Source organism: Podarcis melisellensis, assembly GCF_964234715.1.
Source record: "Podarcis melisellensis genome assembly, chromosome: 9".
Lineage (NCBI taxonomy): Eukaryota > Metazoa > Chordata > Lepidosauria > Squamata > Lacertidae > Podarcis > Podarcis melisellensis.
Window position 1 is genome coordinate 38,761,510 of NC_138541.1, and position 26,751 is coordinate 38,788,260.

The window sequence follows — 26,751 nt, forward strand, 5'->3', positions numbered from 1 at the left end:
AGAAAATTTTGAGTGGGGGAGTGGAAGTAGAGAATCACCGCCACGTATGATTTTCACCCAATGCTGGAATCCTACCCACATTGCTCAATGGAGCTAAGTTCAAGTGAGACTTATTTCAGAATACATACGCACAGGATCAGCCTTGCACAAGGAAGCCCAAACAAGGATCCTTTTATCTTTTGTCGTTTCTTTGTAACTGAACACAAAAATGAGGATTACTGAGATAATAGATAACAGCTTTTTTTTTAGGGGGGGGGCGTGTTTTCAAACTAAGGCCAAACAAGATATAACATTTTACAAATTCAAGACTCAAATGCACCGTGACACAAACAAGCTCATGGTGAAGGTAATGTTACAAAGAGGAATGCTCACTTGTTTGGCTGCCGAGGAAGAAATCGTTCCGTTTTCCAGAAGGTTCAGAAGTTCGGCCAAAAGAAGAGGACTGACTGGACTAGACCACATAAAATGGATTGAAATAAGCAGAGATGCAGAAATACAGCACGAGCTACTCATCACGTTTAATATGGTTGTATCAAAGTTGGGATGTGCAGAAAACCATCTGAGCAAAAGACTCCAACTGTTTTGCCTGGGTTGTACATTAGGTTTCCCCATGACCATCCTAATCCAGTTCTGTTCATGCAATTTTAAACAGGAGGAGATGTTCTAGTTGCAAATGGGAACACGCATCCCACTGAGAATACTGTAGTGCTGGCTGACATCTGTAGTCATTTGCACATTCTAATGGATGTTCACCTTCTTTTCTTCGCTGTCTACCTAAAACTTGCAAAATACTTTTCTCCTTCACCCATTGATCTCACCCCTCTTCCTTTTGTAAATTAGTAGAATCAGATAAAGAAGGTTCAGTATGATTTTTATGCATCAGTTGAACAACAGTAACTACTATGTAAGAAACTGAACCTTGAAGGTTACTGTGGCATCCTTAATCACTGAACGGTTTATTCAGATGCCTATGTGGTAACAGAGGACTACATTATTTACCATTATCGAAGACTAATATTTGTGTACAGATTTGCTTGCACAAAAGTATAAACATTAAAAAGCCTCACCTTTCCTTTACTTCAAGGTTATACTGTTTTAAATAGCCAAGAATATCTTTTATAATCCAGCCAACGACCTTTTTGGGAGCCATTCCTGTTGCATTCACCACAGCTTCAAAAAATTCTACTAATCCATCTTCATTCTGCTCAGAGACAAAATGGTGTGTTAAGATGGCAGCAGCCGAACCAGCTATCCATACCACCACAAAAAAACTAAAAAAACCAAACTCATATCCATGAGCTTTCAGGTCTTATCACATGTGGAATATTCTTAACCTCTTGGCTTCTCAGCTATTCACAACAGTCAATTGATCAACATGCCTCAGGTTAACTTCACAATGTTTCCAAAAACTGCCACTGCATGAGTATTCAATAGAATAGCAAGATAGGCATGCCTTCAAATCAAATCAAATCAAAACTTTATTAGCAAAGCCAACAGGCCACAGCTATACAAGAGTTAAAAGTGAAAATAGGGATAAAAGGAAGAAAAGAACAAGCAAAAGGAGGTCCGTCAGATGAACAAGTCTGTCACTCAGATGGTGGCCCTCAATTTCGCAGCTCTCTCGATGTACCTCGCGACCTTCTCTGTTATCTGACTATCCGTATCAGATAATAGAAAATACAGTGTAATGTCTGGTGAACGGCCGGGGTTGGAGAGAATGAGTGGAGTAATAATCTCATTCCTTAGGTCTTTGTAAAGGGGGCAAGATAGAAGGACGTGGGACACTGTTTCCGTGTTACCATCTCCACATGGGCAAAGTCGTTTTTCAAATGGAGTCTTTTGGTAACGACCTTCGAGTACAGCAGAGGGAAGAACATCCCATCTAGCCAATGTAAAGGCACGTCTGTATTTTGGGATGGTTAGTTTAAACAAATATGAAGCTGGAGAGTCAAAATGAGAAGGGGGAAAGTAGGTATACCATGGGCACAGTTTCTTTAAGATAATCAGGTTGTTTTGTCGTTCAATGTCTTTCAGGCGCTGGCCTATTAGACTCTTTGCTTTAATGAGGCCCATTGATAGTAGGGACTGTGAATGCAGACCGCATGTAAGGAGTTTTTGATGCACAGTTTTGAACCACTTGCTTTTGTGAGGGTCTTGCATTACTAGAGGCAGTAGACCAGGTGGATTCAGATTAAGACGAAGCCAATAGTTGAATGTTCTCTGCCAGGTCCGAGTTTCCACAGATGGAAGGCAGGCCTCGAGTCGTAATGCTGCGTTTGGAACACAGGAGGGGACGCCGAATATCTGCCTTAGAAATTTAGACTGAACAGTTTCAAGACTGGAGCAGTGGTTCCCCGTCCAGATTTGTGCCCCGTACAGTAACTGCGCCAGAGGTTTTGCTTGAAAAACTTCAAGGGCTGCTGGGATGTATCTGCCCCCCTTCGTGTAAAAGAAGCGGGACAGCATCTTGATACTTTGAGCTGCTTTTTCTTTGGCACATTTTTGATGGACATCCCAGGACCCGGTCGACTGGAAAACGATACCCAGATATTTGAAGGCTTTAACCTGTTCAATTGTCTGGTTATCCATCCTCCAGCTGTACTGTCTGTGTTTCCTTGCAAAAACCATAATTTTGGTTTTCTGATAGTTTATTGCAAGTTGCTCTCTCCTACAGTATGCTGAAAATTCACCTATGAGCCTATTTAAGCCTATTCTTGTTCGAGATAGGAGTATCGCATCATCAGCATACAAAAGCACTGATATTGATTTGTCAGCCAGTTTGGGGGCGTGGAAGCCTTTAGCCTCTCCACTGCTAGTTTTGCAGAAATTATATACCGTTATAATTTGTAAAGTTTTTTGCTTGTGTGTGTATGTTTTCACAGTTAGGCTGCTCTTTTCAGTGTTCTGAGACCACCAAATACACACAATCAGAACAGAATGACCCACCCCGAAAGCATACCATAGTTTTTCTTCCCTTCCCTGTGAAATCTGATGACATCACAGAAGCATGTGAGCACTCATATTATAAGGGAGTGTCCCAAGGGAGAGATGTGTACACATGTGGTAAATATTTGTATCTATGTCACTAGGCAGGTAAAGAAGGGCACAGGTGTTGAGTAGTGGGCAAGGAGGAGCTTGGCAAAACTCCTGTTAACCCAGTATGAAAGATCAGCCAGGACTCGCCGTGCTTACTGTCCAATTTCATAATGGTACTCTATACTGATGCTTTCTAAAATGGCTGAAATAGATATGGCTACAACAGCCCACCCAGCATCTGAACCAGAACTGGCACATACAGTCAGAATCAATTTCAGGCAAACACAAAGCAAGAGGAAAACACACAACTCTTTAATCTTTAAACAGACTATATAGAGACTCGGTAATTAAAGGCAGATCAGCAAGCATCATTAGTCACAATGTAAATGCTTCTGTCAAATGCGAGTGTGTGTTTTAAGTTGAATCAAAACTCCTCCTGAGTGACAAGCGGAATCCTTGCCTTCTAGTTCTTGCAGTTTTTGTATTGCAAGCAAGACTCGAGCAGTCGTTTGCTTCCAGACAGCTTTTACTGCCGGAAAGTTGATCAAAATGCATGGCAGACTCAAACTAGCACTCACTCAGCACAGAAGGCTGGAGTAATCCTATGACTCATAGGAGGAATATTTTTCTCTCAGACAGTTTGTCAGCTTAGGGAATAAGCTCACACACAAGGCAACCCTTGAACGGAACTTGCTTATATCCAGTGCCAAGTGAAATCGTCCCCAAAATCCTAACCCTTATCCAGTCCCATTCAGTTCAAAGCAAGTTTGTCAGGAGATTCAATTTTCTTACTGCATATATTATACACATATTCCTAAGAGCTTGATGAGATGTTCAGTCTGGTAGAAAGCCTACATATTTAACAAGTACACCAATGTGGATCTGTCTACTACTGCTGCCATTTTAAATTTCATACACACACTCGCATGCAAGTCAAAGATCACAGGAGATGTTTGGGGAGAATACTCGGGATGTATCGGAAATAACACCCTGGACCCAAAGCAACACTAACATGCCTAGTGTCCATTCAATCATAGGAGAGATTTCAGCAGGAGCTCAGAGCAATTACCAGCCGTGTGCAGGCAGAACCAATTGGAAGGGGGGCCATTTGGTCCAGGGCCTCGAGCTCAAAGGGGGCCCCACATTTAGACACCAGATGCATCCCATAAGGCCGTAACTATCATATGTAATGTATAAAAAGCTGTTATTGTTGAAGCAGAGGCTAAAGTATGTGAACAGCTCAGTGAAATTAAAAGCATTTGGTGAAATTTTAGCAATATAAGCTAAACTTCAGAAAGCAGGTATCACTTTTCACTTGTGAAATGTGCTATTTTTCAGTGGTTTGGGGAAGTGTGGGATTTTCTCACTGCTGAAAATACTGGGAGCCAAATTAGTTACTGTGAGCAGAGCAAAACCAGAGGTCCTTTTATGTATTTTTTATATTCACAGAATATGCTGGAGGTCTTGGTGGAACAGCCACATAGTCCAAAGGATACCAAACTATATACATACTTATAACTCCAACCCTTATTTAGACCTGTGTTTCACCATACAATGCCTTATTCATACTTGGACAATACCCTGCTTCAGCTACATGTACAACACTGAATTTATTGCCTTTGCTGCATATTGTTTGTTTCCTGCCTATTTTTATGTGCAGGCTCTAATTATTTTATTTTTGGGGGCTCGTTACAGTTAATGTAGCCTGGTGGAAATTTAGAATACATACTTCAAAATCCCCCTAAGGATTAATGCAACACGAACTAACCAAAGAATAATAATATTTCATTACTGAAGTATGACTTTATTTTAATGCAATTTCCCCTGCACAATGCTTCTGCTAACAAGTTGGCAGGGAGTGTGGATCTTGCATTTTGAAGGTGTCCCAGTACCTATGCCATTTATTTAATGAGCACGCTTGGGCACTCTAACTTGAAAGACTGCTCATTAGATTTATGCATCCTCCCCATTAGCAATCTGTTTGTATTCCTGATGTAGGCTTAAAACACCAACGGAAACTAGATGTCTCAGGTGAATTTAGATTAGCTGGACTCTCAGTAAATCAAAAGAAAAGAAATAGTGTTTGTGGAACAATACCCCCCTCCCCAAGACCTAAATGTAGAGACAATGGATGGCAGGGAGTCATTATTGGACCAAAAATATTGATAGTACTCCCGTTGGCTCAATGGGTTGGTACCATCTTCAGAATAAGCACCTGAGTTACTTTCTGCTCAACTCTGCAGGCTTCCAGAATAGGCCTGGTGTCCAAGTTTCAGAAAGACACATTAGACAGAAAGAGATGAGGAAGAAAAAAACACAGGAGAAAAGGCTAACATTAGTCAAAGCTGAGTACTCAGCAGAATGAAAGGAATCTAAGGTTAGGCTAGGCAGTCTCATTTATTTCCACTGCTAAAAAGAAGCCCTGGAGCCAGCATATATGTTACATGAAAGGGCTTGTTCATATAGTAGGCATATGACAGATACATGCATGATTAAATTCCAGAAAAGTGTCACAGTATTTAGAGTGCATTAACGTAAGTTTATGGTAGAATAATGGTTCAAATGTCATAAAGCCATATGGTGCTGTTCTTTTCTATGAATTTCTCCCCCTTTAAGCTACAAGGGTGGTCCAAAGGTCATGCATCCAAGAGAAGGTTAACAAAAAATTTAAAACTGCTTGGCGTGTGACTTTTCAATGTTACAGACAGCGATACTCCACAGAATATAGCCACAAGCTGAAGAATAATGTGGAAAAAGCCCTACTGGCCCAGCTCTTAAGATTGATTGAGATGGTACATTAGGATGAGATGCACCAACTGGGCTCACAGAGCACATATTTTAATGCCAGCATTCCAGAGATAGCAGTGTTGTAGGCAAATACATTGAAAAAATTACAATACAGGAATGTTTTTAAGACAAAAAGGGTTTTGAGGCTACAATAACTAGCTATATATTTCAATTTACTATGATGCTGATGGACGCATGCAAAAAAAGGGGGGGGAAGCAGGTATAGTTTCAGAGACCCTCTTGTGTACATTATCTGAGCAGAAACAGCCAAGCGTGTTGAACTCATTTTATACGTAAGAAAAATCTATGAGAACTGACAGCTGGCTAATATGACATTTTTAGGAGTGTTTTCTGAAGCACTGAAATCTTTTGAAATTTCTTGGTTTACTTGAATGTTCAGTCAATAGACCTACCAATAAGGTGAAACTGTGCTGAGGCTGAATCCCATAACATTCAACAAGCTTTGCTCTCTTCGCACTGGGGAGGTCAGGAAGCCTCTCCCGAAGCCAATCAATATTCACCACTTGCCGGTCGCTTGTGTGAGCAGGTGAAGATTTAGAATCACGAAGAATCAATGGAGGAAGGTTCGGCTCTGGCATAAACCTGGGAGAAAACAAAGGGAGGCTCCTCTGCTGTCCTTTTCACTTAAACCCTTTAGCCGCATCCCAGCCACCTGTGATGAAGTCGCTCCTTCTCCTAACAATTATGGGACTTAACGTAAGCAAACCAAATGCTCGGAGTCCACAGCTGAGTGCAAGTCCTCTCAGCAGCAACAGATAAGCCCCTGTGCTGAGGTGCATAGCCTCAAGCTGCTTTTCTTTTTTGATGATCCGCCACTGGCTGTCAACAGCCAGCAACGGGGAGAAGGAATAAATTTCAGCCATTTTACGCCCTTCCAAAAAAACACAAACAAAATGCAGATGTCGCTTATCGTCCTCGGTGCCAAACAGGACCTGTGATTTCAGACCAACTGGGAGTACAATCTGGCAAAGGGGAAAAGGAAGAATGACAGCCAGATGCTAGCAGTGTTCCACGCAGGTTGCAACCTCTCTCGTATTAGTCGGAGGAGTTTCAATGAAAGGAGGAAACCGCGCTAAAAGCCAAGTTGCCATCTTCAGTGGGGTGCCATGGCAAATAAATCTGAGTGACAACATCAAATGACAAGGGCTGCGCCGAAGAAGGGGCTGATTCAAGCCACCACAAAAACATGGCGATTGAAGAGCCAACTCCTGCCTTGCACGAACAAATGATGGATTTGCAAACACAATTAAAGTGTTGCCATGTCTCTTTGCAAACAGCTGAGATGCATTCCTTGAAGAAGTTAGACTTAAGCTACACCCACTGCTTTCAAATCCGGATTTCAATAAACAAAAGCACAGTTTAAAAAGCAAATTTCACTATAGGTTTTGAATTGATTCTTCTTTCTCCCCGTTTTTATTTTATTTTAAATAAAATATTCAAGTTCATCAGTTTAAGCAGTGAAACAGGCTGAGGCTAGCAGATGTGGAAAGAACTAATGAAATAGCCACAGCCCTCTCCTCATACAGTATCCTGCGATATAGGAAAATGAGGTCTAAAGAGGTTAGCACTGCATTAGCTACAGTGTTCAACTGCATTAGCTGTGGAAAAATCAAAACTCTATTGAAAAAAGTACACCCACTTTTATCCATGTAGCAAGGATATTATGATAAAATGATGATGGACAACTGGAAGTGCTATTTATGCAGCTTTGAACATACCTGGAAGTGGGCTTTTAACAAATTTCAGCTGGTCATAAAAAATTGTAGCACAGACTACTAAAGAGGTGGCAGCTATTTCAAATATTTGAAGGGCTGTCAGAAAACAACAAATCAGATTTATTTTCTGTTGCTCCAGAGCAAAGAGCTAAACCCATTGGTTCAAAGGAAAAGAAAAAAAGATTTTTAAAAAGGGGAAAAAATGATTTAGTGAATAAACATTAGAAAGAACTTCATGATGATATGAGCAATCCGACAGTAGAACAGACCAGCTTGGAGTGTGATGTATTCTCAACTCACTTTTACTCAGTAGACCCACAGGTAATTTCAATGGGTTTACTTTCGGGAATACAACTCTGTCTTCTAGCAGCCAGGGATAGATTGCAAAGTCCTGACCGACGACCAGCAAACAAGAATGAATGTTATTTTCAGCTGTGGTCTGTCTTGGGATCATTTACAGAAAATTTTCTGGTTTGCCTTTCAGCCCTCTGGGCCCTCCAAGCTCGTTTACATTTATAGCAACAAAACACTATAGTCTTGGTACAATAAAAACAAGAACAGTAAAACAGTTAGAGCATGGTGCTGATAACACCAAGGTTGTGAGTTCATACAGGCCACCTGCTTGTTGGACTAGATGACCCTTGGGTTTCCTTCCAACCCTACAATTCTATGATTCCAAAGTAAACTGACAATAAAAATCCACCAGAGGCCTGCAGAAGCCAACATATCTTGACTAAAAGCCATTACTGAATAGGCCAGTTGAACCTGTCTTGGGAGAAAGAGGGTTGCTGCTATAGAGAAGGCCCTCTCTCATGCTACCTGCTAGTCTCAATATGATTTGACAGTGGAACATGGCAGCATTACAAATTATGAACTTCACTGTTAAAATATTAATAAATGCATCAGAGCAATACCCTCCCCGCACCCGCTGTAAGTCTAACCCAAGGGCAGCAGGTGACTAATTCTGTTCAGCTTCCTCTCAACTCCAAGGAATCACTCTGTGAGGTAATGACCATCACCAATGACTTGTCAAGTCTGAGGAAGCCAAAAGGGAATTGCAACTTACAATGAAGAGCTTCCTTCAGAAACAATCTAAAGATAATTACCGATAGTCTTGTTTTCCTTCTTTGTCTCTCATTGCTATGGTGCGCCTAAAAAAATAAGGACAAAGAGTTAGGTTGGTTGACTGGTGCTGACAGTGAGGAATCCCCTCCTGGAGCCAACCTAGCTGACTGCTCCTTGGCAAGTGGGGTTCACTGACATTTTAAGCTTCAAATTTGTCCTTTGCAGCTTCATGGTTACCTGATGTCAGGTGTGGGGGCAGGTGGCCATGGTTTGGAAAAACAGCCTGCTGGATCTAATTTGGCCATAGGCCAGAGGTTCCTCATGGCCACCCCAACAGATAGTTTGGCATTTACTTGTACTCTTAGCAATTTAAATGCTTATCTCCTGAACAGGCAGCCCTGTTTAGGGAAGCTTTTAATGTTTAATAGACTATTGTATTTTAATATTCTGTTGGAAGCCTCCCAGATTGGCTGGGGAAACCCAGCCAGATGGGCAGGGTATAAATAAATAATTATTATTATTATTATTATTATTATTATTATTATTATTCTGCCGACTTCAGCGTCTTTACATGGGAATCTTCCCACTCACAGAGGCATAATCAGATGATTATTTCAGTATGTAACAGGGGGAAGAAACCTAGGCGCTTTGGTGGTTGTATGCCAAGTCCATCCTCTGTAGAATTTGACTTTCAGCATTTAAACACAAAAAGGAGAATGTGTAGAAAACCAAAACTACAAATATGGCAGAAAGCCAGATTGCCACAGGCAAGAACCATCACACAGAATTTCAAAGTACTTTCCTCATAGCTACCACATGTCCGGTGGCTGTATGAAGAGGCCATGGGTCCATAATTCAAAATGATTTTGTTTAGGAACAAAGCATCAGATATGTTCAGGGTGGCTCTGTGGCTAATAATGCTGCCTTCAATCCCCAATGGTAGAATGAAAAACTTACCCACGTTTAAAGTCAAAGGCTCTGGTTTCATTCAAAATAGTTCCTCCATTCTCCAGCTCTTCAATTTGCCTTTGTATTTCATAGTCTTACCAAAAAAAATAAATTAAGCTTAGTTGTGATGCACCTTTGCTTATTTAAAATTTTCAAAACGGGGGGGGGGGGTTGGGTTGGGGAGACACACACTTTAAAACGCTTATCAATGCCTAATAGAAATATTAGAGAATCACAAATAAACTGAATTGCTTTCTGACATTTAATTTATACCGTTTTTGGAAGGCATAAATTTTCAACACAATCCCATTCCAAAACACCCTGAAGTCATACAGCTGAAACGGTCATTCTGCTCTCATACAGACTAAGACTGACTGCACACTTTTATCTCCACCTTTATTCAAAAGGGCCTTTGTTGGACTAATTTCTTTTGGAGATCAAGAGCAAGTTCTGTGTTTTTTGACTCATCCCGAGATGCAAAAATAACCCGCATATACAGAAATATAATAAATCTGCCTTACTCCAAGTGAAACCACTGGTCCACCTGGCAGTGACAATGCAGGATTAAACTAGAGTCCTTCTGGTTCTCCCTGGAGAGGCCACAGACTGACCTTTGTGTATGCAAAGCATGCGCTGTACCACAGAGTTATAGCTCTTCCTCTAACATATAGTGGCACTCATAAATCTTGACTGAGTCCTGGAAGACATGCCCTCTGACATGCTTCCCCACCTGGCCTGGGAGGGCGCAGCTCTGACTGACTCCAGCTACAAAAGCTTAGGCTGCTGAACAGACTTTTGGGCTGAGGTATTGTTTAGGGTTTTTTGTTGTGGAGGGTTGTTGCTGTTATATTACTATTTTTGAGTCTCTGTTTCAGATCTTACTATGATTTATGTGGAAACTGAGCAATTTGGTGGTGTACTTTTTGATGTTTTATTGATTGTTATTTTTGTTACGTTTTGTGATTATGGTTTTTTCCCCATGTTGTAAGTGGCCCTGAGCATGGTTTTATCTATGTAAAGGACACATACGAACAAAATGATGTACGGTGGAACCTCAGGTTGCGTACGTAATCCATGATGGAGGCACATCCGCAACCGACAGCATTCGTAACCAGCAGCACTGCGTCTGCACAAATGCGTGACGCGATTTGGCGCTTCTGTGCATGCGGCGAAACCCGGAAGTAACCCTTTCCGGTACTTCCGGGTTTCCCGTGGTCCGCAACCTGAAAACATGTAACCCGAAGTATTTGTAACCCGAGGTACCACTGTATGTATATCCCTGCATTGTAGGGGGTTCCACTAGACCAGTGTTTCCCAACCTTGTGCCTCCAGCTGTTTTTGAACTACAATTCCCATCATCCCTGACCACTGGTCTTGCTAGCTAGGGATGATGGGAGTTGTAGGCCAAAAACATCTGGAGGCACAAGGTTGGGAAACACTGCACTAGACAATATTCAGGCTTCCTCCCATGTTTCCCTTTCTCTGTTCTGAGCCCAATAATTCTCTTGCATAGAAACACAGCAGCATCTGCCTCTTCATGTGACACTCACATAGATGCACATTCTCTGTGGCTTATATACTTCCCCCCCCACCACCACCACCACTCTGCATCTCTTGCATCATCTAAGAGAATGTGGCCGTGCTACTATGGAACTAAAACTGTCATGGGCTAAACAGTAAGCCATTACATTTTGCTTTCTTTGTTGCAGAGGAGGCCCTGCTAACAAAAACCCACCAATCAATTGCCAGCCAAGAAATTATACTTTCCCTGTATTATAACACCACATTTCATGCATGTGTGCACACCTAATGGGCTAACATGCAATATAAGGTAATAACTTAAAACAAGGAAAACAGAATTAAGAAGAACAAATTAAACCAGCATGCTTGCATTTCAGCCAATTAAGTACCGTTTAAGTAGTTTGCAGGCACCTGGTCCTATTGATTACAGAAGTGATGGTACAAGCAGCCATTCCAAACAAGGAAGGCAGCAAAGAAGTTATGTTCCCAGTCAAGGTCTCCTCCCCCAAAGGCTCGTACCAATCACTATACAGTGGTGCCCCGCAAGACGAACGCCTCGCAAGACGAAAAACCCGCTAGACGAAAGGGTTTTCCGTTTTGGAGGCGCTTCGCAAAACGAATTCCCCTATGGGGTTGCTTCGCAAGACAAAAAAAATCTTGCATCCCCCCGCGGGTTTTTTTCCGCTTTTTCCGCCCTTTTCTTAAGCCGCTAAGCCGCTTATCAGCTGTTCCGCTGATAAGCCGCTTAACAGCTGATCGCTGGAAGCCGCTTGACAGCTGTAGCGCTAATCCGCTAAGCTGTCAATGGGCTTGCTTCGCAAGACGAAAAAATCGCGATACGAAGAGCCTCAAGGAACGGATTAATTTCGTCTTGCGAGGCACCACTGTATTTCTAGACCATCTGTGGCCAGGGGCAAAAGAAGCACCCCACTCACACAAAAGCCAAAGGTTTCTAAACAGAGAGACCGCTATTAACACAAAGACACATTATTACAGTTCACAAGGATGGATTTCAGCTAGGCTAGAAACATCAAAACAATGCATGCGACTTAGAGGTAGCAGGTTTGTATATATTATTAGCATAAGCTGCCCATTAACAGAAACTGATGTGGTTTTTTTCTGGCATGGGATTCCAAACTCCCTGTCCAGATTTTCATTTGGGAGGAAGTGCTTCACTTACCTATGGCCTTGGCAAGAAATCGGGCACTGTTGATATTCTTCACTTCAGTCCTCACTCCAAGATGTTCTCCAGGGCGATGCACGGATACATTGGCATCTACTCTCAGTTGACCCTCTAAAGAGATATCAGCAGTAGAATGAGATTTCATCAAATGGAATTAATCCCACATTATCTGCAAGTGGTTTGTACAGGGCTTCCAATAAAAAGTTTGGGACAGGGACATGGATTAGCTGTCCCTGAAGAGAATCAAAGGGCCATTTCTTCCTTCATGCCTGCATCTTTCTACACCTGAAGATCTAACAAGAAGGGATTGACAGTTCTGTCAGAGGCAACACACACACTGGAATCTCTTCTAGAGATTTGTCCCAAGTCGACATTTCTTATCTGTGAAACAAGCACATGGACATCCCTCTCAAGATAGCAGATGCATACATCTTAGGACACAGAAGCAATTGAGAAAATACCCCCAACCATTTCAGAAATCAAATGGAATGAAGCTCTTATATCATTTCCAAGCTTCTAGATTCATTTTGAATAGACTTCAAGTCATTGCTTCAGAGCTATATGGGACTTGTACAGTCATAGTCTATTTTTTTAAAAAAATAAAAAAATAGAGGACATGCCCCCCATTAAGGTTTTGTAGCTCAGATACAAATTCCTGGCAAGACTACATAGCACAGAGAACTGCGGCACAACATTTGGAATCTACTGTGCAAACTTTGTGCAATGTGACACCTCCTTTAATCAGACTTTGTTTCTTGAGGTTTTAACCAAACTAATAGTTGTACATGAAGGTCCTTTGATGATCCTCCCTGGGAAGAGAAGAGAAATCTGACCAAAGTCCCTAACGGCAAGCAGTGAAACCACAAAACGTCAAGACAGAATATGGCTTTTGTCTAGTATGAAACTATCATTTGAGGAGTTCACATGGCTCTGTCACAAAGCCAATTACTGCTCAGGGCAGATTTACTGAAGTGTCCTTGAAAATTTACGCCTCAAGGACAGGTGTCAGAAACCTGTTTTTGCCTTCCCTGCAAGGAACTGTAATCTTTGCCACAAATACAATTTCGAAGCCTTCCCAGCTGCCAAAAAGTGTCATACATATAGCCCTGTAGAAAGTGATGCAGAGGGCAATCTCCTGCTAAAGAGAAAGCTGGGGTAGAAACACCACAACAGGCTTTTCGAGTTATTATTCTTTGCTTTTCCACATCCTTTTAAAAACAGGTATCTAACAGTCTGGCAACCAATATAACACCCTCCCCAATAAATGCCATCCCGCTAAATGACACAGAACACACACTTTTGCATCTTCCTTCTTATCAACACTTAAGTTAATGCCCTTTAAAGTGAAGCAAATATTGGATATTTACACAATGCAGTAAACAGCGCAGGAATTGCATTTGTAAAGGATAAAAACTGATTGTCCAGCCAGAGTTAAGTCTTCTCAAGGGCACTTTCCAAAGACACAAGTGCTCCCATTCTATACTTTTGTGAAGAACACTAGGCAAGGAAAAGTGCTGGAGGACAGCGCCCTTCCTTTTAAGGTGTTCTCACAAAGCACATGTACATGGATGCAGTGTTTTTTTCTTTAAAAATGTTTAGGGGGTACTCTCATTTTGACTCAAGAAAATCACAATTTTATAGTTCACATTGTAAATATAGTAAATGGAAAAAAGTACAAGTATTCACAAAATGTTTAGGGGCATGCGTACCCCTGCGTCCCCCCGGGGGGGGGGGGAACACTGCATGGATGCAAGGAAATCTCATTGCCAGAATGATGGATGACTGCATGCTGCTGGTTTAGTTGTGGGTATGGATCTGTTTCTCCTCTGATCAACAGCTTCTGGCATACTTCACACATGACGATTTTTACATTATAGTAAAGTATGTATACTGTAAGTGTGAAGTATGACAAAGCATGAATACAACAAACTTGTGTTTGCAAGGACGTCTATCAAACAAGCACATTTGCAGAGAGCTAGACTGCTCAAGAAACTGATTGGCTCAATAAATTGTTTGGCTAATTTATGAATAAAAGAAGATACGAAGTTTCACCTAGCTCAGTATTGTCCACTCAACATAGTTTCAGGCAGGCCTATCTGGAGATGTTCTTGAGCCAAAACATACAGGAGCTCCTCGGTAGGCTTGTTAATGTGAAAAGGGTTCCCTCAAGACAGAAGGCCTGAACATCACTGACTGAAGCCATTGGACCTCTTGCTTATATTGTGAGCTCTATACACAACCAATTCTGCGGTTGCGTATGTATTTCACAAGCGCAGGAACCCAAACACAGCACCAACCAAGCAAACAAAAAAATCTGCATCTTGTCCTTGAGACACATTTCATACTCCTATGATTCTACAAAATATCTATATGTAAGTAAAGGTAAAGGTAAAGGGACCCCTGACCATTAGGTCCAGTCGTGGCCGACTCTGGGGTTGCAGCGCTCATCTCGCTTTATTGGCCAAGGGAGCCGGCATACAGCTTCCGGGTCATGTAGCTAGCATGACTAAGCCGCTTCTGGCGAACCAGAGCAGCACACGGAAATGCCGTTTACCTTCCCGCCGGAACAGTACCTATTTATCTACTTGCACTTTGTGCTTTCGAACTGCTAGGTTGGCAGGAGCTATATGAAAGTACATTTCCCCAAATCCTGAGGACTAGAAATATTTTTCTTTAAAAAAAAAAAGGCAAATATTGTCAGATATTCTATGCCCAGGACCAAATTCCACCGGGCAATAATGAAACTGCAGAGTAACAGAAACTCTGCCTGCATTCCCTAAGACTTGAAATTGTATTTGTATTGAGTGGAAGTGAATCTCTACTACCTGTTCCCTTGGCCCACAGCTCATTTGTAGTTCTGATATGCCCTTTATCACAATGCTCTTTCTGGATTAAGTGTCCATTAAGCAATTGCATGTTCTTAGACTCCTAGCTGCAGATGAACTACTTATTGCTTACCCTTTGACAGGTCATACTTTCACCTTCATTTTTAGTTGACTTCAAAGTCCCACTCTTGTAGGTAGCAACCATGTGCTCAATCTACTCCTGGAGACTCTCCTAGACCCAAGGGCACGGCATGGCAATCAGACAGCTAGCATCTCCCCCCAAATGCCTTCACCTTTTCCGATTATCTTGCAATGAAGTCATGTACCTGATCTAGGCACACTGCAGGTACTTGCTACTGAAAGGATGGATGTTGAATTCAGCCTTTGTCTCCACACTCAATTGGAAGATAGATAAGGCAGGAAGGGGCAAACTTATCCTCAATGAGAAATAGCTCAGATAATACAAAAGTAGCCTCTGTATCACTGGCTGAAAAATGAATGTGGCTGAATCTGATAAGACTGCAGGAAAAAAATACCACTAGCAGACAGAGGAGCAAATAGTGCAAGCCCCACAAGAATTTCACAGCCAAAAATCCACCATTGGAAAAAAGGGATGCAAATGAATGTGCATTCCCTGAAAATTATATCTTAAGGAATATGCTCCATGTCAAGGCTTATGGGTGCTTGGTACTTCAGGTAAGCGTTGAAAATAAAAAAAGAAGCCATCCCAAAGAACACCTAAAAAGATGCCTTGGGCACCATTCAATACAAAAGCAGGAAACAAATGGAAACAAATAAATAATAAAAAAGGATAAAAATCAATGATACCTCTTCCAGGTAAGGCTGCTTTCCTGAAAAAGTTCTTAGAAGCAACTGACACCATCAGCAGCAGGAACTATTGCAACTGTAAGCAGAGGAACTGGTGTTGGGGAAGGCAGCAGACAGCAATGGAAACCTCAAGTAAACTGACAAGGAGTGGCAGACGCCATCATCCACTCCATGCCCCTCTGAGGGTTTATTGGGAAGGCAGCTGCCCTATTTAAGTGGCTACAATTTTTCTCTGCTGATGATTTCTGAACAGGAGGGGCAGAAATAAGCAAAGCTGCTGTTCAGAAGCACAGAGCCCACAGCAGACAGCGTGTTTCCTCCTAAATAATTATTGCTGCTTTCAGCAACTGTGAGGCTGCATGCAAAGACAAGGGGGAGGTGACAAGATGCACACAATATAATGAGGAATTGAGTATGAGTGTGCTTCTTCATGCACTCCACTATAAGTAGTTTGTGGGGACCTTGATCTAGAATGAATTCTGAGGTGCTGGACGAATCCTAACATGCAACTGGTATATGTACACACACGCATATACCCTACCATGTTAAGTGTTTGATATCAAACATCCACTTCTACCCCCATCGCTTGATCCTCCCTCCAAACCCTCCCAGGATTGCTCCCACATAGCTGTGGTGAGCCCAGAGATTAATAGTCGGGTTGCAACTGCAGTTGTTCCAAAGATTCTGCATCACAGCATCACTTGGAAGGAAGGCAAGCAGGGAAGGGGAGGGGGGAGGCAGGAGCAGCACAGAAGCCATCAGTCATTCCCTTCCTGCTAAGATTTATTATGTAAAATTTAGAAAGGCCTAGGAGTACAAAAGAATCTGAGCTGAAGATGAGGCAGCTGGGCCCCTCTTGGGCACCAGAGGCGCAAGTGACCTTAATTCAGAATCAGAAGATTTTGACGAAGGAAAAAAGAAACCAAAACACAACACGGCACCACAACAATACCGAACGATAAGCAGCTGGAAGGCAAAGTAAGTAAGATGCCGTGAAAGTGCCTTTGTGAGAGGAAAATTACAGCTGAGGAATGATAAACATGCCCTCCTAGGTCTCTACCTGCCATCTTTGCTTGGCTGCTCCCAAGAGCCTGCAGGATAAGCTGAAGCTCTCTCACTGCTGCAGCCGCCTCTTCCCCACAGCACATGTCGGGCTCCATGACAACCTCCATGAGGCCAACTCCTAGCAGAGACAGACAAGAAATTCTGAGCAGCAGCTTTTGATCTCATGTAAACAGTTCAGACATTAAAAAAGAAGAGCCCACGTGAAAAGCGCTTAAGCTTTTGTGTGAGGAGAAACTGGTAATCATTTATTATTTAATCACTGTCAAAACACTTGGATCTGCAGAACCGGCACACGAACGCTCATTTCTCTCTATCACCAAGAGAAAAAACGAGGTCCAACATTTTCCAAGGCAAAAGCAGACAGCTCAAAAGCAGTGTTGAGTTGATTTAATATTTGTATCCCGCTTTTCCAGCAACAAATGTTGAGCACAAAGAGGCTCACAATAATCGCAGTAGCATTAAAACAAACAAACAAACAAACATTGCAATCACTATAACATCAAACACATTGGCATGTAAAAGCAAATGACGAGAACAAATTCATCAAGTAATAAAATTCAACAAAGTCATAGTTTTGTTTTGTTTTGGCAAAAACAAAACAAAACAAACAGGCCTGGCAGCACAGGCCACTGAAAAACAGAATTGGCAGCAAAACCCAGCAGGTGGAAGGTGCTTAAACTTTCCCCAACAAACCTCAATCTTTCCCCTACTCAAAATAGTAAGCATGTATATATGTATGGGCTGAGATGTTATGGTTCAGCATCTAGACCATATTGTGTCACACTCAAGATATTGTATCAATCCGTCATCTCACACTTTTCCATTCAGTTCATGTCTAAAGCCACATTATTCCATTCACACTCCTGGCTGGAAGAACCTGGGCTTGAAGAACAGCTCTCTCTGTGTGTGCCTGAGCGTGTATGAAGGATCCAGATTCACCTTTGAAAATAGCAAACACAACTATCATCCAGAGTCCCACCCCTGGATTTACTGTCAGACATGCAAACCAGCTGTAAGAAAGGCATTCTCTTGCCGCCTTGATCAAGCCAGCCTTTCAGTTTGTGTTTGTGTGTGTAGAACAACTTGAATCAGGAGGTAACACCGACAGCCTCAGACAGAAGCACAGAATGCTGCTGCCTTTTTCCTTTTAAAAAATATAAATAATAGTTACATAGACAAAAGAGTATCAAACCTACCTGCCCTGTTCAAATCCACAAGGGTCTGGCTCCTTAAATCATCATGAAGACTCTTTCCACTGTCTTGCTCCAACTGTATCTGCTTGATCCTCACACTCCTGGTTACCATTTCATTCTGGTTTTTCCCCATGCGCAGAAAGTATGACAAGTTCCCATTCACAGCAATGGGAAGCCTTTGCTGAGTGATCTGATAGCCAGCCTGCATTTAACATTGTAGCAATCAACAATTTTAAAATGGTCGTATATCAACTTTATATTCCAATAGATGGCCCTTCTCTAAGCAATTATTAACAACAAATTCATGCAATACACATTAAAGACTCAGTGTAATCTTTCCCCTTTGCTTTCCCCTCCACCATTCCCCATTAAAATGATTACTTTTTAAACCTAACAGATGACAAGTGACAAGAAGAAAGAGGCATTCCATTTTCTATCTGAAGCCCCATTTTTCATATCCAACCGTCCAAAGATCTCCAAAGTTGCATTTATCTTATCTACATGTGTAATAAAACTATGAATCTCATTACTGGCTCTGATAATGCTAGCTTACGGCAGTTTTGCATGAGAAAAACAACCTTGGGGAGTAAGATTGAACTGGCTGACAGAAGGGTCAAGTATCCTCTCCCGCCTGCTATCTCTCCCCTTCACATAAGTCACACCCTGCGTTAGTGTTCTACTCCATTTCCCCCTCGTAACAAACTGGGCATTGCACACTTAACACACTGTATGGCGAGGGAAAAGGGGCAGACTGCATGTGTTTTGAGCTAACAAAATGTGACTTCTATTGTTTTGTTACAGTGTAATAATACTTTATTATCCTTTTGTGTGTCATATGTGAATGTACTGAATATAGATTGTGGGACTAAATTATAGGGAGCCCTGGCTAAAATTAAGGCTTGTGTGTGTGAACCTCAAAGGGAAACTCCAAACCCTAATGAATGGCTGGACAGTTCTTCTATTTCAAGTTGAACCACAAGCAGAACCCCTTTTAAAATGCTCAAAAAATAACAAACAGAATTGGCAGTCAACCTCTCTTTAATCAACACCCAGAATGGAATTATGTTGTTTATTTTCATACGGTCTTTGTATATGGTACCATGAACACACTTTCAAATTCCCACTCACATATAAACTTGCAACAGACAAAGTAGACAATCATGGATCCCCCACCCACTTGTTAAGGTTTAAGAGGAACCACCTGGCTTCCCGCCCCCCGTTGTTTTTAGGCTAAAAACCACTTGTGGTCTCTGCATGTGCATACTGCACCTCTTCCCAGTGGAGCCCTCATCAGCCTCAGGACCAGTAGTTCTGACTGAGAAAACAGCAGAGCAAGGAAGGATAAACACCTTTTCCCCAGTTCCACAACCCTTCCCCATGGCAGATTTTATACTTTTATAAAGGCCAGGTGATTTGATTAGAGATCTCCCACATCATGTTTAGTTTGGCCTAGGTGACCTTTGGCAACCTCTATCTCTTGATCTAATCTACCTTGAAAGGTTTTTATACAGGTGTAGAAGTCAACAATGACAGCAACTTATTAGAGGGTTTCTTACCATAAATAATAATAATAATAATAATAATAATAATAATAATAATAATAATAATAATAATAATTTATTATTTATACCCCACCCATCTGGCTGAGTTTCCCCAGCCACTCTGGGCGGCTTCCAATCAAGTGTTAAAAACAATACAGCATTAAATATTAAAAACATCCCTAAACAGGGCTGCCTTCAGATGTCTTTTAAAGAGAAGATAGCTGCTTATTTCCTTCACATCTGAAGGGAGGGCGTCCCACAGGGCGGGCACCACTGCTAAACACTTCTAAGGAGATACTCCCTCCCTGCCATTGCATCCCATCCCCAGAATATGGGGCAGTGGTGGGAAACCTATTCTGGCCAAATTTGCCAAGTAGGTGAGGCCAACCACTTGTCAATCACCTCACCTTATAGTGATATCAGGCGATGCTGCCCTCTGAATACCATATTGGCAGGACTTTCAAACAGTCCTTAGTAAACAACCCACACTGCTCGCATGAATGAAGGGCTTTCTAAGAGCCCTTGTGCTATTCCTTCAAACTTCTACAAAATGGAGGTTTGAAGGCGCACTGCAGTGCATATATCCAAACTGCTTCTTCAAATGGATGCATGATATTAGGTGGGTCATGGCTTCCCCAAAATGGCCAGGTGGGCACAGGCTGGCTGGAGGTTCGCCACTCCTGATGCAGGGATTTTCTGCAGAGAGCAGAACTATCATGTATCTTTAGCATTACAGTTGTGGCTTCAAGGAAAAACAAAGGCCCCTATTTAAATTTTAAAACGATAAATCCTGACTGTTTGATGAATTTGAATGGACGGGTTTCACTTTAGATCTGAGCTTTGCCTCATTACGTTTGAAAAAGCAAGTCTGGTCCTAATATAAGCTCCATCTGTAATATCAGCAGGTAATACTGCATGATTTTTAAAAGTCTTCTTCCTTTGCTTTTGCGATCAGCGACATGTAAAAACAGGATGTTGCATTTCAGATCCTTTAAAGTAACGAGAACTAATGCCTGTGATGTCTACAGGACCATAATGCAGATTTGTAATACATTCGTTTCAAACGCAAAGATCAATATCAGACTGTTTGTCTTAACCCTAACAGACAATTAGAGGGAATAGAGGAAATCTGGCCCTAGCAGCGCCTTCTCTCAATTTAATTATCCAAAGCCATTGGAAACATGAGGCGCAGGACTGCAGTCAGCAATCAGGACAATCACCTTCAATCAGAAAGAGCCTGGCTACAGCTGCCTATTCATCAGGGCTCAGTGCTTGGATGGGCAAAACAGTGGCAGAGAACAAAAAACCATCTCTTCTCCCAGCCTGTTTTCCCCATCAGTTCTCCAGGCTTGCCCCTCTTCCGATTTGCCGAGGGACAAAGCTCAATACATACTCACAGGCAGATCTGCATAGAAATAGTGTTTCCTGTCAAACAAGGACTTCTTGTTTATGGTGCAGTTCAGCGCAAGGCCCGTCATCACTGCCGCTTCTACACATCTCCTGTTGAGAACCTAAAGAAATATGACAGATGACTTCACTCAGATACCCAGTATGAAACAAATGCCTCTCCCACACACTGCCTTTTAAACAGCGCACATTCCACTTTGCTTGCCTTCAAGAAGCATTATCTGTCTTTTTCGTGCGTGGGAAGCTCAGCCTCAGCAGCAAAACGCTGGAGCCTTATGCAAAAGAGTATCTTCCCATGCCAGAGTGAGTGGGGTGGAAGCTGCTGCTCAGGGATAGAAACATGCTTTGAACATATGGCACATCTCAGGTTTAAGGTTTTGGTTCCCACCCTTGCCAGCTACTGATGTAAGGGAAAAACAGGCAAGAGTCAACTCACAGGAAGGTGTTCCTATAGCGCTACAGTAAAGCTCAAATGCTTCAGAAGGCAATTGAGGACAACAGCAACATGGGACATCTTTCCAGGCATTCTCTTTGTGTCATTTGGATTTGAAAGACCAAGGAAAAGTGTGGATACACAGAGGGTAAGAGGCAAGCAAGTGTAATTTCTGACACTGCACAAAATCATTCCTGATCGTGGGGCACAGATAAGCCTCACAACATGCAATAAATAAAAGTGAAATCCAGTGTCAAAACCTAGGTCATATTCACACCATATACAGTGGTACCTCTGGTTATGTACTAAAGTTGTTCTGGAGGTCCGTTCTTAACCTGAAACTGTTCTTAACCTGAAGCACCACTTTAGCTAATGGGGCCTCCTGCTGCTGCTGCTGCGCCGCCGGAGCACAATTTCTGTTCTCATCCTGAAGCAAAGTTCTTAACCCGAGGTACTATTTCTGGGTTAGCGGAGTCTGTAACCTGAAGCGTATGTAACCTGAAGCGTATGTAACCTGAAGCGTATGTAACCCGAGGTACCACTGTATTTAAAGCAGTTTTATCAAGCATGGCTTCCTCCAAAGAATTCTGTGAAGTGTAGCTGTTAAGGGTGCTGGGAACTGTAGCTCTGTGAGGGGCCTCCTGACAACTCTCCGCACCCTTAAAGTACAGTTTCCAGGATTCTCAGAGGGATAAGAGTGCTTTCAGTGTATGTTGTGGGCATGGCCCTACTCTCCATTCTCATGCCAAGGGATGTCAATTTATTTATGTGCCAACTCACCTTCCAAATCCTGGAGTGGAAGGGGAGGGGGACGCTCAGGCTGACTATCTGATAACGCTCAAAATCAGATTTCCAAAATTCTTCTAATATAAGGACATGGGTCTTTATTTGTTCAGGCCAGGTTAATACAGCTTTAAGTCAGGCGTGGAGAACCTGCAGCCCTCCAGATGTTGCTGCGCTCCAATTCTGTTGTCGGCCCCAGCCAACATGGTCAATGGTCCAACGCTGTTGCCGTTGTATCCGGAGGGCCATAAGTTCTCCATCCTTCCCTTAAATTAAATGGAAAGAAATCACCAAGCTTCCTTTAATATGGAGCTTCAAAGTGTGCCTATTGTCACCGATTTCAAATGGCAGCTGAACTGCCATTATTCTGTGCTCCATCATAGTATAACTGTCTGGAATAGCAAGATGAAGAAATTATTGCTGTTCTGCAAGGACCTTTCTCCACTTCAAACATTTTCTTTTCTCCTCCCCTCTGCCATGGCTTTCTTCGTCGAGGATGTAATGCCCGTGCTTTCTAGGACAGGAGCGTCAACGTGTAGAAATGTAAGAAGCTGTGTTGTATTTAGTCAGAGCATTGGTCCATATAATAAAATAATGTCTACACTGACTGGCAGTGGTTCTTTGGGGTTTTAGACTTTTGCAGCCGTACCCAGTGGCACCGAATATTGAACCTGGGATTTTCTGCATATGCAAAGCAGATGCTCTACCATTGAGCAATGGCCCTTTCCAAACAAAAAGCCAGTCTGTAAATAGGATGCACAGTTCCAAATCTTTCCTGAGATATATACTACTTGGCTATGATATGTGTCAAGTCTTAGTCTCCTGCCCCAAGGAATTCAATGATTTGGCTTTAGAATTAACTCAGTCCTAGAAGAAAGGTCTGTATAGTTAAAGCTATGGTTCTCCCAGTAGTGATGTATGGAATTGAGAGCTGGACTATAAAGAAGGCTGATTGCCTAAGAATTGATGCTTTTGAATTATGGTGCTGGAGGAGACTCTTGAGAGTCCCATGGACTGCAAGAAGATCAAACCTATCCATTCTGAAGGAAATCAGCCCTGAGTGCTCACTGGAAGGACAGATCCTGAAGCTGAGGCTCCAATACTTTGGCCACCTCATGAGAAGAGAAGACTCTCTGGAAAAGACCCTGATGCTAGGAAAGATTGAGGGCACAAGGAGAAGGGGACGACAGAGGATGAGATGGTTGGACAATGTTCTTGAAGCTACCAGCATGAGTTTCAGTGGAAGACAGGAGTTCCTGGAGTGCTGTGGTCCATGGGGTCATGAAGAGTCGGACATGACTAAATGACTAAATAATAACAGAAGAAACCCAAAATCTGAATCTAGTAAGGTAATGAGATACATACATTTGAAGGAAAGATGGCATATAACAAACAAACAAAAAAACTAGGATGCTGTTAAACCTTTTGTGTAACTGGTATGGCTTCTTGGGTGTTCGCTATACATTTGAGAAAACTGTTGAGCCTAAAATAAAAATGCGTAAAATACAGCAGAAATGTTTAAAGAGCAGCAGAACGGGATCCAATTAGTCCTGACTTGTAGACCAAAATGAGAGATTGCCAACACTGTTGAAGTATTAAATTGTTTTAGTGTCAAAATAATAGTTTCCTATGCAGGAAGTGTTTCTGGTGTCAGTTGTAAATTTTCTCTTCTACAAAATAAAAGAATATCCATAATTGTCTCTCTCCTGGCATTTTACATTGGTTTTTAACTGTTCAGCTATCTTAAGTATCTGCATGAAACTGGAGCCTTTCTTTTTGCCACTTGGGTTTCATTACTGTTCTATTTAAAAGTATTTCTAGAGTTTTAAAGGGTAGAACTTATGTAGAACTTAGCAGAAAGCTTCTGACCACTTGTGTGGGTTTCAGTGAAAACAGTGTTTCCACACCAACAGCACACAACCCTCGGAACCATGATTTATTAATTTGGGGAGAAGTAAGCAGTAAAAGGTATGTAAACAATATGTCTGCTAGTGGCACAAGCAAGCACATTTGGGCAGCTGCTATACTGATCCTACAAGAAAAGAAGGACAACAATATGCAATTGTTTATACACGTGTGTGTTTAGGATAGGCCAGTGGGTTATTCTGGCAATGTAGCTTAATGCCAAATGAGTGTGTTTGTGTATCTGTGGAGAGGAGAGGAGAGGAGATCTTTAATTCCAAACTGGATGAACTTCCAATTTGGGATTCCCAAAATCCATGGTTTTACAGAAAAAAACTAAAACACCAAAAAAAGGAAACTTAAATCTAATATAGATGTTTAGGAGCTATTACAAGTTTATTGATTCACTAATCTACCACAACTGTGTTGTTAGAAAGCAGCTCTTGCATAATAAAGCCCTCAAATATTGGCGTTTGTGGAAAAGAGAAATTCAATAAAGGCAGTCCTGCATTAAAAGCGCAAATTGGAAAAAGAGATGTTCTCAGTGCTAATCATCAATGTGCATGTATTGGTTTAGTTCAGTGAATGGGCTGGATCCTTCTTCCAGATAAATAACCCATCACATTCAATCCCTTGCTACCTCAAATGAGGTGCCATTAATAATTACATAAGGGATTTGCCAAAGTTAATAATGAACTGTGCTCTTTATTTTTTATTCTGCCAATGCAAAACTAATTTAAGACAAATCAAAGAAATATTTAGATACTGTAGTACAGAATAATGAAGACAACAAAAAATCCCTTTGCAGACACAAGACCTTTTCCAGTAAACAAAATGATTCTTCCTCAACGTTCAGCTGTAGACATCATTCCCCAGGTGACAGATTAATCTAAATTAATTAACTATTGATATGGAACTTCAGGTTCAAAATAATTAAGCTCTACACTCTCCTGGTTTAACTTTTCCCCAGCTATAAAAAATGTTGGCACACAACTAGGATTGCAAAAGTCTCAGTGTTGACCTCATTTGGCACCTACTGAAGTTGAAATCAATATAAAATTCATAGTAACCAAGCGAGTAGATGTAAGCTGGCTAAATATTATACACCCATTTCATGAAAGACCCTGCTTGCTACTTCAAGCAGGAACATCAAATTCATGGCACGAATGACCAAACTCTCCATCCAGCAAATGCCCAGTGGCCATATGCAATTTTTAAAAAGCAAAAGAGCCAACTTGGTAAAAGCCAAACAAGGGATTGGTAAAAGCCAAACAAGGGATTAATTTCATGGTATAGCGAAATTCAAGCTGGAGACACCCCAATCTGTAGCGCTCTCTCAATAAATGCACTGTGCCAGCTTTAAAACTAGGATTTCAGAAATATTTTTAATGTGGAATGTTAGTGGGATGGTGAGGTGGTAATTAGGAATTGTTTCCTTGCAGGTTTTAGGAAGAGTACACCAGTGAACTCCAGAGAGCCACACGGGGGCCATTTGCCTCTTTGAAAGAGCCCAAAGTGTAAGGCCATCTTCCCTAACTGGATGCAAGCCCCAACCCTATGCAGCCAACTTTGTGTGCATCATGCGTTGTCAGTGTACCATTGCTACTAATGCTCAACCAGTGGGCATATATCTCTGTGTGAGCTGTATGACTTTTTAGGAGATTTGTAGCTAAACATATGGGCTGCCCTTCTGGCAAAAATGCCTCCCAAGATAACCACCCATATAAAGTAAAACATAACATAACATAACATTAAATGCATTAATATCACTTAAAACAATTCCTTCTTGTGTGTCCTTGAGTTATCCATTTTGTTTCAGTCTGTCTGATAGGACAATGAAGTATGAAGCAGAAGAGATGCATCATGTATGTTCTCTCACCACCCACCCCTCCAATGGGGATAATAGCTTTGAATGAGTGATCTAGAGTAGGACAATGATGCAGGTAAAGTGTTAAATCTCACCTTTCCCAGCATCAGTCTCAATTGCCTCACCTGCATGACTGCTTTTAATGCCCACCTCCCCAAAAGTCCTCCCCACAGATGATTAGTTAGAAGATCTCCTGGTGTCTGTTTTCCAACCTTCAACAGTGCTGGGAAAATGAATCTGCTATAAGAAAGTTTGGCAATTACTGCATAAATATAAACAGTCTTGTGTTTAAAACAACTGAAATTTTCATATGCAACTAAAGTATCTAAAGGACTACTTCTTCCATCTGTTAACTTTAAAGCAGACAGAATTTTAAGCCTAAAACAGATGCCAAATCACATCTGGAATAATACTCCATTAACTAAATTGTGCAACCATTAAGATGTTCATGCACACTAAAGTACCCTGTTAAAACGAGGAAGGTACCATTACTCTTGCCTAAAACTGTAAAATAAAATAAAACCTATGAAGCAGTAATACTAATAAATAAAAATAGAATTCCGTATCACATTCTGACACTCAAGTACTAACATTTTTAAATATCCACTTTCAACTTATCTACCAAAAACTG

At 41.7% G+C, this 26,751-nt stretch overlaps 1 protein-coding gene across 4 annotated transcripts in view; it reads right to left on the reverse strand.

Moving 5' to 3' along the window:
* Positions 1-26,751, reverse strand: part of GATB (glutamyl-tRNA amidotransferase subunit B) — a 46,062-nt gene that overhangs the window by 14,410 nt on the left and 4,901 nt on the right. For 3 of the 4 annotated variants that reach the window (XR_014171838.1, XR_014171839.1, XM_081926100.1), the window contains exons 3-11: positions 21,126-21,239; positions 18,191-18,389; positions 16,990-17,112; positions 12,274-12,387; positions 9,582-9,666; positions 8,666-8,710; positions 6,237-6,426; positions 1,068-1,201; positions 373-451 (exon numbers count right to left, since the gene is read on the reverse strand). Coding sequence is in view for 2 of the 4 variants with exons in the window: in XM_081926100.1 (XP_081782226.1) it covers positions 373-451; positions 1,068-1,201; positions 6,237-6,426; positions 8,666-8,710; positions 9,582-9,666; positions 12,274-12,387; positions 16,990-17,112; positions 18,191-18,389; positions 21,126-21,239 (1,083 nt within the window). In the remaining 2 variants the exon portion in view is untranslated. The remainder of the gene's footprint in view (positions 1-372; positions 452-1,067; positions 1,202-6,236; positions 6,427-8,665; positions 8,711-9,581; positions 9,667-12,273; positions 12,388-16,989; positions 17,113-18,190; positions 18,390-21,125; positions 21,240-26,751) is intronic. The other variant, XM_081926101.1, reaches the window with a different exon arrangement.